Here is a 15,962-nt window from a genome sequence, read left to right on the forward strand (position 1 = left end):
GGAATTATGTGTGATTGGCCTTGTGGGCTTCCCTTTGGTTTGGGCTACCCTGCTTATTCCTCTACAGGCTTCAGACCGGTTTGGAAGCTGGAAGTGAGACCCTGATCTGGTCTGGTCTTAGTCACACAGCTGCTGCTGGCTTCTTGAGCTTGCTCTTTGCTTATAAATTCGTATTATCCAACTTCGATTGTAGTTTTCCTTTATTGCACAGAGAAGATTCTTTTATTTCACCCAGTTGATTTCCTATCTCACCCTCCACTCGTCCAGATCTCTCTTCAAGACTCCCTCTTCTTCCCTTTCCTCCCTCTTAGCGGAGGACCATTAATTTTGTGGATCCCCTGTGACCTCGATTATTGCAGTTAGCTCTCTAATTGGCAACCTTGCCTTCTGTCCCTGCTCTAGTCCAACCTGCATAATTCTGAAAAAGTGATTTTCCTTCACTGAGGATCTTACTATCCTGACATTCCCTGTTCAGTGAGCTTCACTGGCCTATAGCATCAACTACAAAATTGTTTTCCCTTTTAAAGCTCTTCATAACTTAGCGCTAATTGATCTTTCCAGCCTCATTCTACAGAATTCCCCTTCCTGCACTCACACTGTGACCTCCTCTCTGCCCTGGCTGTTGTCCCCCGTGCCTGGAATGCACTCTTAAGGAATTCCTCTTTCTTCAAGACAGCTCAAACACCCTCCTGAATGTATAATTCCCTTCCTCACAAGCTTCTTTGTAGTGTTACTTTGTATTTATTTGTGTTGTATTTATTCTATCTGTACTTGCAAATGTACTTGTTATCTCCCCTCTTTGAGTGAAGCATCCTGAGAAGTTGCTATTGCTTCATTCTTTGTTTTTATTGTGTGAGGGTCAGACGATCTCCTTAATCTTAGCCTAACTATTAAGTGAGATGTCATACTTTAAGTATGTAATTTTTATATGTGAATCTAATTTCCACAGTTTTGTTTTAAAAAAAAAACCACCAAAAAAAACCCCCCAAACCCCCAAACTGTCTGACCTCTGCTTCGGAGTGTAAAGAAATAACTCAGTAAAATCTTCCTAATCCACCATGAAGTAAGACATCTCATTGATGAGCATTTTGAAGGATGTGTCACTTAACTTTGCTCAATTATATTCTTGAATAAATTTTTTTAGAGGGAGAATTTTATTTTTTTTATTTTTTGGCTGCTTTTTTGGTTAGGCAATAATGGGGTTAAGTGACTTGCCCAGGGTCACACAGCTAGTAAGTGTTAAGTGTCTGAGGCTGGATTTGAACTCAGGTCCTCCTGACTCCAAGGCCAGAGCTCTATTCACTGCGCCACCTAGCTGCCCTAGAGGGAGAATTTAAAAGCACATTAATACTAAAGTATGCCCAAAAGTCTGCATTCCTAGATGTATTCTTCTGTTGTGTCAACTGTAAATCCTTTTTTCATTTCTCTTTCGGGTCCTGTGGAAGGTAAGACAAATGTTTGTTTCTGAGTGAGTGGATGAATGAAAAAAGTTTATTAAGCCTGATGGGACAAGTCCTATGCTATTTAATTTGCAATACAGTTAATAATACATGTTTACCTACATAGCCATACTAATGACATTTCTCTTGTGAGGATAGCATGTACATAGGGAAAAGAAACTTTTGATGAAGAGCTTAGACCTAATAATGCTGTGATCAGTTTTGGTGAACAAGAGATTTCATATTCACTAACTCCCATTAGAAAGAACAGCTAAAAGTTTGTGTGTTTTAAAGGAATTTTGCTTTGTTTTTGTGGTTACAGGCAATTTAGACACATATGGGACATAACCCCAAAGGGAGTATAGTTTCTGATAAAAGGTTCATTACAAACTTTATGGTACACTGATAGTTTAAATTTGACATTTTGAAGCTGTGTCCTATTTGTGGCCAGTATTTTCCTGTTAAATATTTGATTTTTAAAGTGATGTAATTTTATGTGGTTAGTGGTTTTCCCCTATAAAATATACCTCTGATTTTATGTTAGTCAACAAAAAGACAAGATTTGATTTCTAGAAATTTGCTTTTCATTCTAATTTTGTAGATTGTAGAGACCAATCTATTCTTTAAAGTATTGGTTATATACAACAATATTGATAGCAGCTCTTTTTGCTAGGTTAGAGCTAAGAACTGGAAGCTTAGGGAGTATCTATCAATCAGGGGGTGGCTGAATCAATTATAGTGTGGTATATACATGTAATGTGATATTATTACATCATAAGAGGTGGCCAAAGGGATGGATTTAGAAAAACTTGGGAAGACTTGTGGAAACTGATGCAGAGTGAAGCGAGCAGAACCATTTATAAAATAACAACATTATAAACCAAAACAGCCAAAGACTTCAGAACTCTGATTAATTTAGTGATTGACCATGATTCCAGAGGACTGTTGTTTAAATATGCTCTCTATCTCATGACAAGGGGCAGAGGGACTTAAAGTGTGGAACAAGACATACATTTTCAGGGGCAGCTAGGTGGCATAGTGCATAAAGCACCGGCCCTGCAGTCAGGAAGACCTGAGTTCAAATCCGGCCTCAGACCAAACACTTGATACTTACTAGCTGTGGGACCTTGGGCAAGTCACTTAACCCCAATTGCCAAAAAAAAAAAAAAGACATACATTTTCAGACATTATAATGTAAAAATTTGTTTTGCTTAATTATACATATTTGTTATGAGGACTTAATTTTTTCTCAATCTTGCAAGGGTTATAGGAGGAGGAGGTAGATAGGATGGTCAGAAAAGAAGGGCATTGAAGATTTTTTTCTTTCTTTTTTTGAAGAAATGCACAGAAGAGAATAGAAGGAAGGCTGGAAAGAAATCATAGACAAGCAGAATAGCTTTGAGGGTTATAAGTAGAATTTAATATACTTTTAACTAGGAAATCACACTGTACATGAGGTCTGCAGTATGCAGTCCTTTTTTTTCCTACTGTGTGCACGGGCAGGACCATTTTGTTTGATGTAATGTTAAGCTTGGAATACAAAAATAGAAAGGAAAAAAACCCCAGAGACATTGAAAACAAAACTTAAAAACACGAGGCAAGCCCAGATTTTGAAGGTAATCCCTGCTTTTTCAGTACAGCATATTATTGAAAAGCACAAGGAAGATAACTTTTATCATTTGTTAAATATTATATTAATGACTATTGTCATGTTAAATATTTCATGAATCTGAGATTTCATTTGTATAGATTATACTCCTTCCATCTAAACAGATTGGCAGCCTTTCTACACCTTAGTAAATGGTCTTGATCAGAGGTGTCTGTCTCGTGGGCAGCAAAACTCCTCATCAGTGAACTGGATTAAAATATAATTGAGAATGTTCAAAAAAATGAAAATATAATACAACATAATGTTAATATGTGTTTTTCTCAGTTGATATATGGCCTATAGGGATCTGTTTCTATGTGAGTTTGATACCATTGGACTTTTAATAACAGTAATAAAAATAACAGCTACCATTTCTCTAGCACTGTAACATTTTTCAGAACACTTTAAATATATAATCTCATTTGATCTTCGCAACAACCTTGTGAAGTACTGTTCTCATTTTACAAATGAGGAAACTAAGGTTAAATAAGGCAGAAATGACTTGCCCTATATTACCCAGCCAGTAAGTGTCTGAGGCAAGATTGAACTTAGATCTTCCTGACTCCCAAGTCTAGCTCTTGACCCACTGTTATCTAGCTGCTGTTTATAAATTGTTGTTAGGGGTTCTTGACTTTTTTTTGTGTGTTATCATGAACCCCTTTTGGAGATGGGTAAAACCTATGGACCCCATCTTGGAATAATGTTTTAAAATGCGTAATGTAAAATACATAGGACTATGAAGGAAGCTCATTATATTGAAATTTAATTATCAAACTTTTTTTTTTTAAAGTTCGCTGACTCCAGGTTAAGAACCCCTGATCCATTGCGTCTGAAAACATTAACAAACTGGTGGCCATCATCTTAGTCATCCAGTCAAGCCTTTTGAACCTAGCTGACTCTTCCTTGATCTGTTCTTAGGTCCGTACTTGAAGTATTTCCAGTTTGGCAGGCTCTGTCCGAGCTTGTGCTTTTCTAGACCTCAGCATCATCTCAGAGGAGACCTCCGAGTGTCTCTGTACGTCACTGTCTCCTGTATATGGATAGCCACTGTAGAGCTTGTACTTTCTTCCCTTTAAAAAAAAAAATATCATAGATAGCACTTCACATTTGGTAAGGTGAAAGCTGACAGGGTTAACTTGAAGAATGAGGTAAAGTGATCAGCAAGTGAAACAGATGAATTGAGGAATTAGCATATCAAGGTGGTGAAAAGTGAAGTATTTGTGTTTTGGGGCCACATGTATTGGTGAAATTCAAGACAAAGAGTAGGTATACCTTCATATTTTGTCAATTTTAATGCACTTTATTATCCTGTGACAAAATAAATAGTGAGTCAGTACCAACTGTTTATTGTTCCCTTACCTTTTTGGCACAAAGAGGACAATACCAGGGATCTAGTTTGTAGAATTTATTTTTTTTACCACCTTATAGAGTTATTTATTTCCAGTGCTTAGCACATTGCTTGGTGCATAGTAGGCATTTAATAAATGTTTATTGATTGATTTCTGTTTTCTTCCATTTGACTCAGACAAGTAGACTGACCTACATTTGATGACTTTTTCAAAATGAGAACTTTTGTAGATCTCGACCTCCCCCATTGCACAGTTTTTTCCCTCAAAGGGTATCCAATTCTTGTCTCTCCATGTTCTTATTTTGGCCTTGGGTAACCACAAAAACATAAGTTCCTATTCTCATCTCCCAATAATTATGGGCACTGACATCATTTGATACCCCAGCACAAGCAACAGACACTTCAAAGGATTGGTCCCTCAGACACAAACAAGACTTTAGTGAACCTCCCTAGGCTATTATCAGGTTCAGCCAATCTGAGCAAAACAGGAAAACACTTCCTGGTGCTTAATGTTTCCAAAAGGAACCACAGGTTCTTTGTATTTTTAGTTAATCTCTTCCCATTTAGGAATCAGAAACCCACAGAAGTGCTTTTCTGTTACTCAGGACAGGCAAGCAAGGGGTTTAGCAGATTTGGTATCATGTGACTTAGAATAGTGCTGTCTCGAGTGCCTTTCCTGCCTATACATATAAGGTTTCCCTCCCTTCCAATTTGGGGAGCACTGGTTATTTAAGAGTGTTCTTTCTTTATTTGAATACTTTATCCTTTGTTTCCCTTCTGATGTCCTTTTCTTAATCCTCATCCTTCCGGACCTCTCTGCAGCCTTTGACACTGTTTACATCAGAGGTGTCAAACACTGGGCAGATTGACAGGCCACCAGGCTCCTGTTGCTGCCCAACCCAGATTAAAATATAATTGGACAATATTTGACAATAGAACATAAATAACATTAATATGTGATTTTCTTAAGTCAGTGTGCCTCGCAAGGATCCTTATGTACAGCTGAGGGGCTCTATTTTTATTTGAATTTAACATCGCTGGTATAGATTGGACTCCTTTCCTTGATATTCTCTTCTTGCTCTGATTCTGTGACACTAACTAATCTGTCCTGGTTCTCCTTCTACCTATCTGACCTCTCTTCAGTCTCCTTTGCTGACACACAGGGTTCTCTTCTCTTCAGCTACTGTACTGTTTCACTTGGTGATATCATCAGCTCTCCTGGATTCAGTTTTCATCTCTGTGTTGAAGACTCCCACATCTGTTCAGACATCCCTGAGCTCTCTCCTGACGTCTGCTTTCACATCTCCAGTTGCCTGTTGGACATCTTGAATTGAATGGCCCTCGAATATCTTAACTGTATCATCTCTAAAACTGAACTCCTTATCTTCGCCTTCCTCCCTAACTTCCCAACATTGCTGTCCAAGGGCACCATCATCCTCCCACTCACCCAGGCTTTCACCTGAGGTGTCATCCTTGACTCCTCACTCACTCTCCCCCCACTTCTCAATCCAGTTTGTTGGCCCAGTCCTGTCAGTTTTACTCCTTTCTCTTCTAACACAGCCCTGCCTTGGTCCAGGCCCTCATCTCCTCATTTCTGATTGGTCTCCCTGATTCTCTTCCCACCCCAGTCTATTCACTCAGCTGTCCAATTGATCATCCTTAAGCACAGGTCTGAACATGTCATCCTCCATGCTCAATAAACACCAGTGACTCCCTGTTACCTTCATGATCAAATATAAAATCCTCTTTTGACCTTTTACAGACCTTCCTAACCTAGTCCCTTCCTTGTTTTCCGTTCTCCTTGCCTGCTATTCCTCCCCTCCAGATACTCTGTGATCCGGTGACACTGGGCTCCTTGCTGTTCCTTGTACAAGACATGCCATCTCCCAGTTCTGGCTGTTTTTGCTGGTGGTCTTTCCTGCCTGGAATGCTCCGCTTCCTCATCTTCATCTCCTAGCTGCCTTCAAGCCCCAGCTAAAATCCTGGCTTCTGAAAGAAGCCTTTCCCAGTCTCCTTTTAATGCTGGTGTCTTCCCTCTGTTGAATGTTGTCATTTTATCCTGTAGATAACTGGTTTGTCCCTAGTTGTTTGTATTTTGTCCTTCATTAGACGGTGAGCTCTTTGAGAGCAGGGTCTATCCTTTACCTGCTTTTGTATCCCCCGTGCTCAGTACAGTGTAGTTGTTCACTAATGTGTGCTTATTGACTGATTTGAATGTTTTTTTCCTTCCCTTGGGAGCTGTAGACTTTAAGTCACACTCTTATCTGTGTTAGAAGAGATCGTCAGCCAGCACTCTTGTGTGGGTTATTATGATGGTCTTCGTATTTTTGACTTGTCCTAAATTAATTCTAAATTCCTTCTTTTAAAATTTTATTTTTCGGGGGCAGCTAGATGGCACAGTGGAATAGAGCACTGGCCCTGGATTCAGAAGGATGCGAGTTCAAATGTAGCCTCAGACAAATGACACTTACTAGCTGTGTGACCCTGGTCAAGTCACTTAACTCCATTGACTAGCCCCCCCCCCATAAAATTTTATTTTTCCTTTGAATCGTTTTTGGAATTTCTTGCTGTTGTCCATGATCTTTGATTCTCCCTTTATTCAGATAATGTTGGTTCATTTCCTTCATGTTGTAGTATTTGTTCAAGTTTTGGTTTCTTTTTGAGGCTTTATGTATTTTGCCTTCTGTCTTTAAGACTCTTTGTGTTGCTTTACACACTCATGAGCTTGTTTTTTATTTTAGCTTTCTCTTTTCGTCATTTAGGCTTTCAGGTTTTCTCTTTTATTCTTTCACTTGCCTTTGGCCATCCTTGCTTTCTTGGCCTTCTTTTCCACTGCTGTACAGACCATTGAGGCTAGATTCCTGAGAGAGCTTAGAGGTCTTCTGCCAAAGAAGAGGAAAGTATATTTCATCATCTTAAGCAACAAATTTAAATATATTTGTAAGCCCCTTATGAGCATTCTTTGAACTTGTATTCCCAGTACTTAGCCCAGTACCTGGGGATAGTAGGTGTTTAATTGACAAATTTGGACTGCTTTGCCTACAGTAAAAGCTCTGCATCTTTACTTCCTCACTAGCTCTAGCTGACCTAACCTATCCAACGTGACTTATACTGCTACCTGAAATTTCCTCGTGCTTGAAGTTTAATGTAATTAAAAAGAGATCCTCCCAAGCACCTGCCTGTCCACTTTCTACTTTAGACTTAACTCAAATGCCATTGCAGAGTCTTCTTCATTTCCCCAGCCAGAATTAATCCTTCTTTGGAACTTGATCTTGTACTTCTTTTGTTTTACTTCTGTACCACATCTGTCATTATAGTTATTTATCTACTTATTTTGCAGTTATAAAATATTAGATCTTGTAGGTACCTTTACTCACTTCCTAGACTGTAAATTCCTTGAGGGTAAGGATTGGCTTTTTTTCTTCTACATTTCCTGCAGTCCTCTGTGCATAACAGAGGACATCCATACATCCAACATATACCTATATGTATGTTGAGTGAGTGAAAAAATTTTCTGTCAACTTGAAGAAAATGTTTAACAAAACGGGATAAGGGCAAAGGAATTTTAAAAAAAAGAGTAAAACATCCCTAAAGAAAGTGCTGAGCATATTCCAGTTTCTGAGGAATCTAACTATTTTAAAAGTTTTTTTTCCCTTGCACACAATTTGGGGAATTTTACCAGACATTCCTGGGAGATGACTGTACCTTCTAGGAAAAGCAGTGCCCATTGGCAGGCCTCAGGACATTGGTAACATAAAAATGTCATAGGTTGTGGAGGGGAAGAGAACAGTGCAAAGTTACAGATTGCGAGAAGTGAATATCTCAGGAGTCATTCAGTACTGGCTCACTCTGAGAGTCTGAAATTTTGAGTATTTGGTTGACTTACAGCCAAGGACATCTCTGTTAGCACGATTGAGGCATGAAGCAGTCGTGGTATGTTTGGTGTCAAGATGACACACCATACGGGGCAAGAGTAGGGAGGAGTCTTGGTTCTTCTTTCTGGTTCTGCTGCCCAGTTATGAGTCCTTGGGCAAGTCACTTCAACTCTGTTTCCCTTTCCTTAGCTGTAAAATGGAGTTCAGCACTGCATGATCTCTAAGGTCCGTCGCCTCTAGTTTATGTCGAGATGTATGTTGGAGATATTAGTAAAGTATGTGTGCTTTGTTTTAATTTTGTAGGTTGGCTTGCGAGCCTGTTCATAATTCCTTTTTGGACTTTGCTTCCTCATTACAAATGGAACTCAGGACTCAGTTGTCACAGCCAGAGTGAGCGAAGCCTGCATCGAAGATGGAGAAGAAGAGAAGAAAGAAATGAATGCCTTTTTTCAGGCTAAGCCCCAAAAGACCATGGAATTTAGCTTTTACTTGTGTTGGACAAGACTGTAAGACAGCTGACCAGCAATGTTTCAACTTTTGGCTGAAACAAAAATGAACTAATAGACAAGAAGGAAAAAACGTGATTTGAGTTTACAGCATTTTAAGACCACATTCTCTCATGACCATGAAGTTTGTAAACATCTGGCTGCTTCTAATTGTGGTTTCGCTCTGTGGCAAGAGGCACTGGGCAAGCAGGTTGGAGAACTCGTCCCATGAGAGCCCTCTCTGCTCTGGCTGCTCCCCTCTTTCTCTGAAGGTGGAATTCTCTTCAACAGTCGTGGAACACGGTAATGATAGGATTGTGTTTGCTTTGAAATAGGATTTATTGATATGTTTTGTTTTTATGTTACCTGGGTTTTCCAGTGGACTCCTCAGAGCCCCCTCTTATAAAATTTAAAAAAAAAAGGAAAAAGAACAAAGAAGTGGACGGGAGTCCGCCTGATGTTGGGGGACACACCCATAGCCCAGTCCCCCATCTCCTCACAGAAGCAGGTACCAGGGCCTTCTTGAGAAGCATCTCTTGGTCGTGGGTCACTTCACTTCACAACTTCCCATTTCACTTGCTGCTTTTTTCTGTTTATATTAGCAGAGCCATCACACTTCTCTTGCCTTCCTACTTCTGCTTGCTTCCCCCATCCTCCATTCTCACAGAACTCCCTGAACTCCTCATAGTCACTGTATGTATGTGTCCTGTTGTGATAGGTCATGTAGCTTGTTATCCATTCCCCTACTGATGGGCGAATGAAGGATGTCATTTAATTTGACTAAACATTTGAACTGTGATTTTTTTTTTGCCAGTAAACACTGCTGTTTACTTTAGTATTAAATCTTACCATTTAAAGAATTTTAGATGGGTTATGTATGTAGCACTTTGATGTAAAATAAGCTTAAGTCTTTTGTTTTTTCCAATTTAGTTAGCTCATCTTAAACAAGGAAATTCAAGTTCTTAATCATTTACCTGAACTTTAATTCCCCTGGAAGGTTCATCTTTTACAAGATTAATATTTGTATGTTGATATTAAGAAGCCCAGAATGCAGGCTAGAGAAATGAACAGAGTCCTGGCCCTGGGAGACAAACTGATTTGTAATCCTGCTTCTGTCGCTAACTGTGGGATCTTGGGCAAATCACTTTCTGTCTGAGCTTTCTTTTGTCAAATGAGGTCATTAGATTAGGTGATCTCTGAAGTTCCTTCCCAGCTATGGCATTATCTTGTGTTCAGGAGCTCTGGAATTTTGGGTTTCTGTTCCACGTAATGTGGGTAGAGATTTGCCACAATGTTCAGTGAAAATTTTTTGGAACTGTCTTCTCAGGCCGTGTAGACCTTAGATCTCTGTTTTTGTATTAAAGTATACATGCATGCACGCACCCCCCCCCCAAATAGAGCTTTACCAACCATTGCTTAGTGCATAAAAGTTAGATTTATGTTGTTGCTCTTGGGTTTGGGGTACCAAAGATTGCTTTAGAGTGGGATCTTTTGATACCAAGAGGCATAAAAATGAATAGATTCTATAAAATATGTTCTGTATTTGATGAAAAAATGCATTTGAGATGCTTATTTTGTTTGTGGTGGTTGCTTTCAGAGTATATTGTGGCATTCAATGGATACTTTACAGCCAAGGCTAGAAATAAGTTTATTTCTAGTGCACTGAAAAGCAGCGAAATAGAAAATTGGAGGATTATACCTCGGAACAATCCATCCAGTGACTACCCCAGTGACTTTGAAGTGATACAGATAAAAGAAAAGCAGAAAACGGGAGTGCTGACTCTAGAAGATCACCCCAATATCAAGCGAGTGACCCCCCAACGCAGAGTGTTTCGTTCTCTCAAGTACACTGAACGTGAGTGTGAATGACATAAGTTATTATCTCTTTCAGCTTTACTAGGACCTGTCGAGGGAGGGATGGCATTAGTATTCATTGACATACAGATGGACCTGCTGAGGAAAGCCAAAGGGATTATTTTATTTCTGTAGATATATAGCATTGTACCTCCACAGAAGTCTTAGAGGTCATAGCATAGATATGACGCCATCAGATTCATTGGATCAAGGTCCAGATCCATGGTCTCTCCTCTTTGTACTCAGCCTTGCTAAGTTTGGAGAGGCCTGTCACCATCACCAACGGCTAAGTTTTTTTTGCCAGTAAGTCCAAGCCATGAACATCATATGCTTAAGTGTGGAGATTGTTCTGATTTAGATAGATGGAAAGGAATTCTCCACACAAAAATGGATCCTTGACATGCCAAGGAAGAGTGACTTTGGCCTTAGACTCTAGAATGTGACTCCATTTTTTGACATAAGTCCTTTAGAGTTCTTGCTTCAGCTGGTACGTGTTTATTTTTTATTCTTTATGAAGCACTGTTTGAAAAACATTCTTGCCTTGGGCCTCCCTTCCCTTCTTCTGGATAGTCTGACCATGCATAAATTTGTCTCCCCCAGGGATAATCAGGTAACCTGTGTACATCTATGCAGGATGTGGATGGACAGGAGAGTATGATAGAGTGGGAAGAGCCTGGTCTTGGTGTCCAGAGACAGCTGGGCTCCTGTTCTGCCTCACTGACAGTGACTGGTTGGAGGCTCTCAGGCAGATCACTGACCTTCTCCTCAAGGTTTCCTTCTCTGAAAAATGAGAGGGCCAATTCAGATAGTACTTCATAGGGTTGTTGTGAAACAGCTGAAGTGGGGTCACTATGTAGGAGACATTTGCAAGCCTTAAAGAGAGGTGTGTACCTGTTAGGTATTAAGATTATCTTTGACTGTTAGCCCTTTTTACTTTCAGCATTGTGAGCTAATTTATTACTTGGCACGGATGGATTTTGTCCTAAAATTATATTTTTCATATTTTAAAAATAGCTTTCTCCAGAGGAATTGGCATTAATCACAGTAATCCACGGAGGTGGATTGCTAGTTTTATTGGCCTTTCTTCCTAACTCTCAGGTTTTTTTCTTAATTTAAAAGAAAAAGCTTCATGGAATCCTATGCTTTTACTTTGCTCTTCAAATATTGGACTTGATATCTTCTGAAATGTTTTGCTGCTTTTTAAGCAGATGTAAGGAATAAGGTTCAGATAACTTGCTTACTAATGGCAGGGCAGCAAATAAGCTCATGGCTGGCACAGGGAAGGAATGCGGGGCCAAAAACCAGGTTTGAGTGGCTTTGGGCCAATCACTTAACATCCTGGGACTTCAGTTTCTTCATCTGTGAAACAAGTAGGGTGGACTAAGTGGTCTTTAAGAACCCTTTCAACTTGAATAACCTGATTTTCTAAATCAGTTTTTATAGAACACACATCTTAAACTTCTTCAGGGCCCTAGTAGTCTCACTGTCTTATTTTATTTTCATTAATTTTTAAAAGAACAACTAAAAAAGATCAAAACTTAACTTGAACTACATAATTAGATATATTAGCTTTCTCTCCTCCCAAACTAAAGTTACCTGGAATGTTTTCATTTTTAGTAGGAGTCTTAATTTTAGCACCAGGGATCAACATGGGAGGTTTTGTGCAGTAAAATCTAGGCTTCTCTGTGTAAATAATTATTCACTTAATGGAAAATGACATGAGTATGTATCATTTTTTCATTGTTAGCTCATCTTAATTGGCTGAGACTGGAAAGAGCTGAAATAAAATTATAGTAATTAACTTTAGAAATGGAACACCTGCAATTATTCTAGTTTTGCTAAATTTTCAGCTGATTTGAATTTTTTTATGTGCTCACATTTTAACTTTTAAAACTTGAGAAACTGGAAACTGCTGTGGTATTAATTAGCTATATGCATTTACTACTGTGAGAGGTAGGATCATAGAAGATAAGCATATAGAAGATGGGCATTTTATTTTATTTTTTAAAATTTTCTACAAATGGTTGTTTAGGATTTTTTGTTAAATGACACAACATAGACATAGGTTCTTCCTTCTCAGTCTGGCAAGGTAGGAATAGTCTGTCAGGCATTTGTTAAGCGCTTACTTAGTGCTAGACATTACACAAAGAAAGGCAGAAACCAGACCTTGCCTGTCTGGTGGGAGATGTAATAAGATGCATGCAGAGGAGATGGAGGTGAGCTGAGAGGGGGTGAAGGCACTGAGAAGCAGCGGCCATGCCAGGCCTGGAAATTGTGCAGTGTGGGTCAGAGGCTGAAGGAGGTGATGAGAGGAAGGTGGCAGACCCCAGGCCAAAAGGCCTGGGTTCGAGCCTCGCTTTTCTACCAGCTGTGCAGCTGGGTTAAGTTATTTAACCTGTTGGAGCCTCAGGTTCTATTTCTGTAAAATGGTGATAATGATCTACATCTTAGGTTGTTAGGAGCAAAATGTTTTGTAAATGATAAAGCCATTTCATAAATGTGTACTATTTTATAATAAAAATATTTAACTAAGTCATTTTTCCCCCGGCATTTTAATATCTCTCAAGTCTAGTGAGGATGAGTTGCTAGATCTATAATTAGATTTTTCTTCAGTTTCAATATCTGGATTAACTTTCCTTTTAAGAGATCATTACTGTATAGCCATCCTTCCTTTTCTCATCATTGTTTAGAAAGTCTCTGGGAATGAACATAATTGTCTCTTGTGAAGAGAAAATCCTTACCTCACCTACTCCCCTCAAGCTGGATCTCCAGAAAATTAATTGTGTGCTCAAAAATGTTTTCAAAATAGTTTTTTTCTGGTTTAGCTTTCACTATTAGGTATTAATTAAAAAAGAAATATATTATTTTGTTTAATAGGAAAAGGTATATACTTATGGATTATTTATTTTACAAAAGATTCTGTTATGTATTAACACCTCTAGGCACAAAGCCATTTAAAGCCCTTCCAGGTAGCTCCAGCCTGGTTTTTTTAGGTTTATTAGATGTCATCCTCTTCAAACCCGCCAAGGTCCAGCCACTGTAGCCTCCTTGCAGTTTGCACCATTCCATCTTCCCAGTGGCCCTTGCATAGGCTACACCCAGGCTTAGAATGCATCCTCTCCCATCTTGTCCTAGTAAAACCCCAGCTCCAAGGAGCTTCAGGCCCCCCACCCGGCCGGGGCATCCCTTCCTGTCCTATCTCCTCACCCCCAACCCCTGCTTCCTATTACTTTGTATGGAGGGGTGAGGACTAGACCTTTGATTTCATTGGTATGGATTGGTGGGCAGAGGTGTCAACATGAGGCATTCTGAAGTGTGTCCCAATCCATATTAAGATGTAACTGGGAAGTATGTAACAAAATAAAAATAGAGTGAAGCCTAGATAACATACTTTAAAACTAAGTCAGTATGAACTGTAGGAATCTGTTTTGATTTAAGTTGGATGCCACAATTATATGGTTCTGGTGCTTGGGGGGGGTGATATGTGTCTTTGCATCTCAGAGGGTTGCTGTGTGTCCAAGGTAGGGCCTGAACTCAGTCCTTTCTGGCTGTGAGGTTGGCTCTCTATCCACCCTGTCATGCTGCCTCTCATGCTTTGTATGTGCTTGACATGTTTTGTATATACTCACGTATGTAAGTACTCTTTCCCCTAAGAGTTCTTTAAGGACTGATTGCTTCATTTTTTCATTGTGTTCACAGTGCCCAGCACAGTGCATGCATATAGCAGGTGCATACAATAAGTGCTTGTCAGTTGAACCCAGTTAAATGAAAATTTATTATCTAGTGATTCTCAAGATCTGTTTGTAGCTGTGCATATTGGAAGTAATGTAGCAGCAGTAAAGGAGGCAACAACGTTGGTGAAACAGTTCCATAGAGTTTGTTGTTGTCTTCTCACCTGACTGGCAGGATTCAAACATAAGAAATTCTACCATCTTAGGACTTATGGTGGCCTGGGAAAAGCTTCTAGCTTCTCTCCTGAGCAAGTTATCTGTCATTGGATGGTCAGTCATTCACTAAGTAGGCCTTGTTGACTGTGGGGTCTCTGACTCTGCCCACCATCATTCCTTCCACTTATTGTTCTGAAGCAATAAAAGAAAAAACTGGCTTTTAGAGTCTTCCTGATAGTATTTTTTCCTTTTTTTGTTCTGACATGTTCTTCTTGATGCCCAGCTGACCCTGCGGTGCCCTGCAATGAGACCAGATGGATACAGAAATGGCAGTCATCTCGCCCCCTTAGAAGAGCAAGCCTCTCCCTAGGCTCTGGATTCTGGCACGCAACAGGAAGGCATTCTAGCAGGCGCTTATTGAGAGCCATCCCACGGCAGGTTGCCCAGACCCTCCAGGCTGATGTCCTCTGGCAGATGGGATATACAGGTGAGGAGTTTGCCCAGCAGCACCATCAGTGAGTACTCTGGCACTGATATAGCAGCTGTGCTGCGGGACCTTCATTGTTCGGGATCTCTGCAGCATCAACTGTCAACCACATTTCTCTTTGACTTGGCCAGTGGCTTCTCTGAAAAGGGCCACTCTGGCTGTTCTTTTTCAGTGACTGTCATTGGTCAGGCCTCTCCATCACTATTGTTTTCTAAGGTTCCTTCTTTTTCCCTGTGTATAGCTACGTCCTAAGTCTGCCACACCAGCACAGTCCTTTGGGTTAGTTTTGTATTTTACATGGGCTTCAGGATATATTCAGTTGGTACTTGCCAAAACTTAAAAATTCAGTTTGGTAAAGGTAAAAAATCTAATCTTTACCTCCACATTTTCTCTATCCCAGATTTCTCATTCTTGGCCAGTGCCATTACACTATCTGCTTAAAAATCTCAGGATAAGATTTAGTGGCTTTTAGTTTCCAACATAGGGAGTTGCAGAGTCCAGGTACTTTGTCCACAGCCCAGTTCCCTCTTGCCCGAGTGCTCAGTCGATGATGCTGTTAACAAAATCAGATTCCAGTAGTTTAGGGTGCTCTTCTGGTTGCAGGGGTACAAAGGCAAATAAATGGTTAATGAGGAGCCTAGAACATAGTAGGAGAGAGATGAACAGGGACACAAATAAGTATCATTCCTGTTAGAGTGTGACAAGCACATAGGAAAAGTACTGAGAGACACTTGGAGGAAGAAGATGGTGCCTAAGCTGGGCCAGATCACTCATTTAGCCCTTACAATGCTTCTTTATAATGAAAGGGCAGAGGATATTTCTTATTTTCCATTGCTTGGGTTGGGGGAGAGGCATGGGAAGAATAAAGTCAACTAAATATTTTTGTTATCAGGTTAAAAGAGTAAACTTTGTTAGGGTTGGGGTTATCTTCAGTTTTTT

The 15,962-nt window shown here is 39.8% G+C and overlaps 1 protein-coding gene across 1 annotated transcript in view; it reads left to right on the plus strand.

Moving 5' to 3' along the window:
- The window catches only part of MBTPS1 (membrane bound transcription factor peptidase, site 1), a 70,563-nt gene that overhangs the window by 6,610 nt on the left and 47,991 nt on the right, over positions 1–15,962 (plus strand). Inside the window, exons 2-4 of the mRNA XM_020989269.1 lie at positions 8,614–9,098; positions 10,393–10,650; positions 14,820–15,023. Coding sequence (XP_020844928.1) covers positions 8,930–9,098; positions 10,393–10,650; positions 14,820–15,023 — 631 coding nt within the window. The 5' untranslated portion in view covers positions 8,614–8,929. The remainder of the gene's footprint in view (positions 1–8,613; positions 9,099–10,392; positions 10,651–14,819; positions 15,024–15,962) is intronic.

Source organism: Phascolarctos cinereus, unplaced genomic scaffold (assembly GCF_003287225.1).
Source record: "Phascolarctos cinereus isolate Bilbo 61053 unplaced genomic scaffold, phaCin_HiC Scaffold_2;HRSCAF=192, whole genome shotgun sequence".
NCBI lineage: Eukaryota > Metazoa > Chordata > Mammalia > Diprotodontia > Phascolarctidae > Phascolarctos > Phascolarctos cinereus.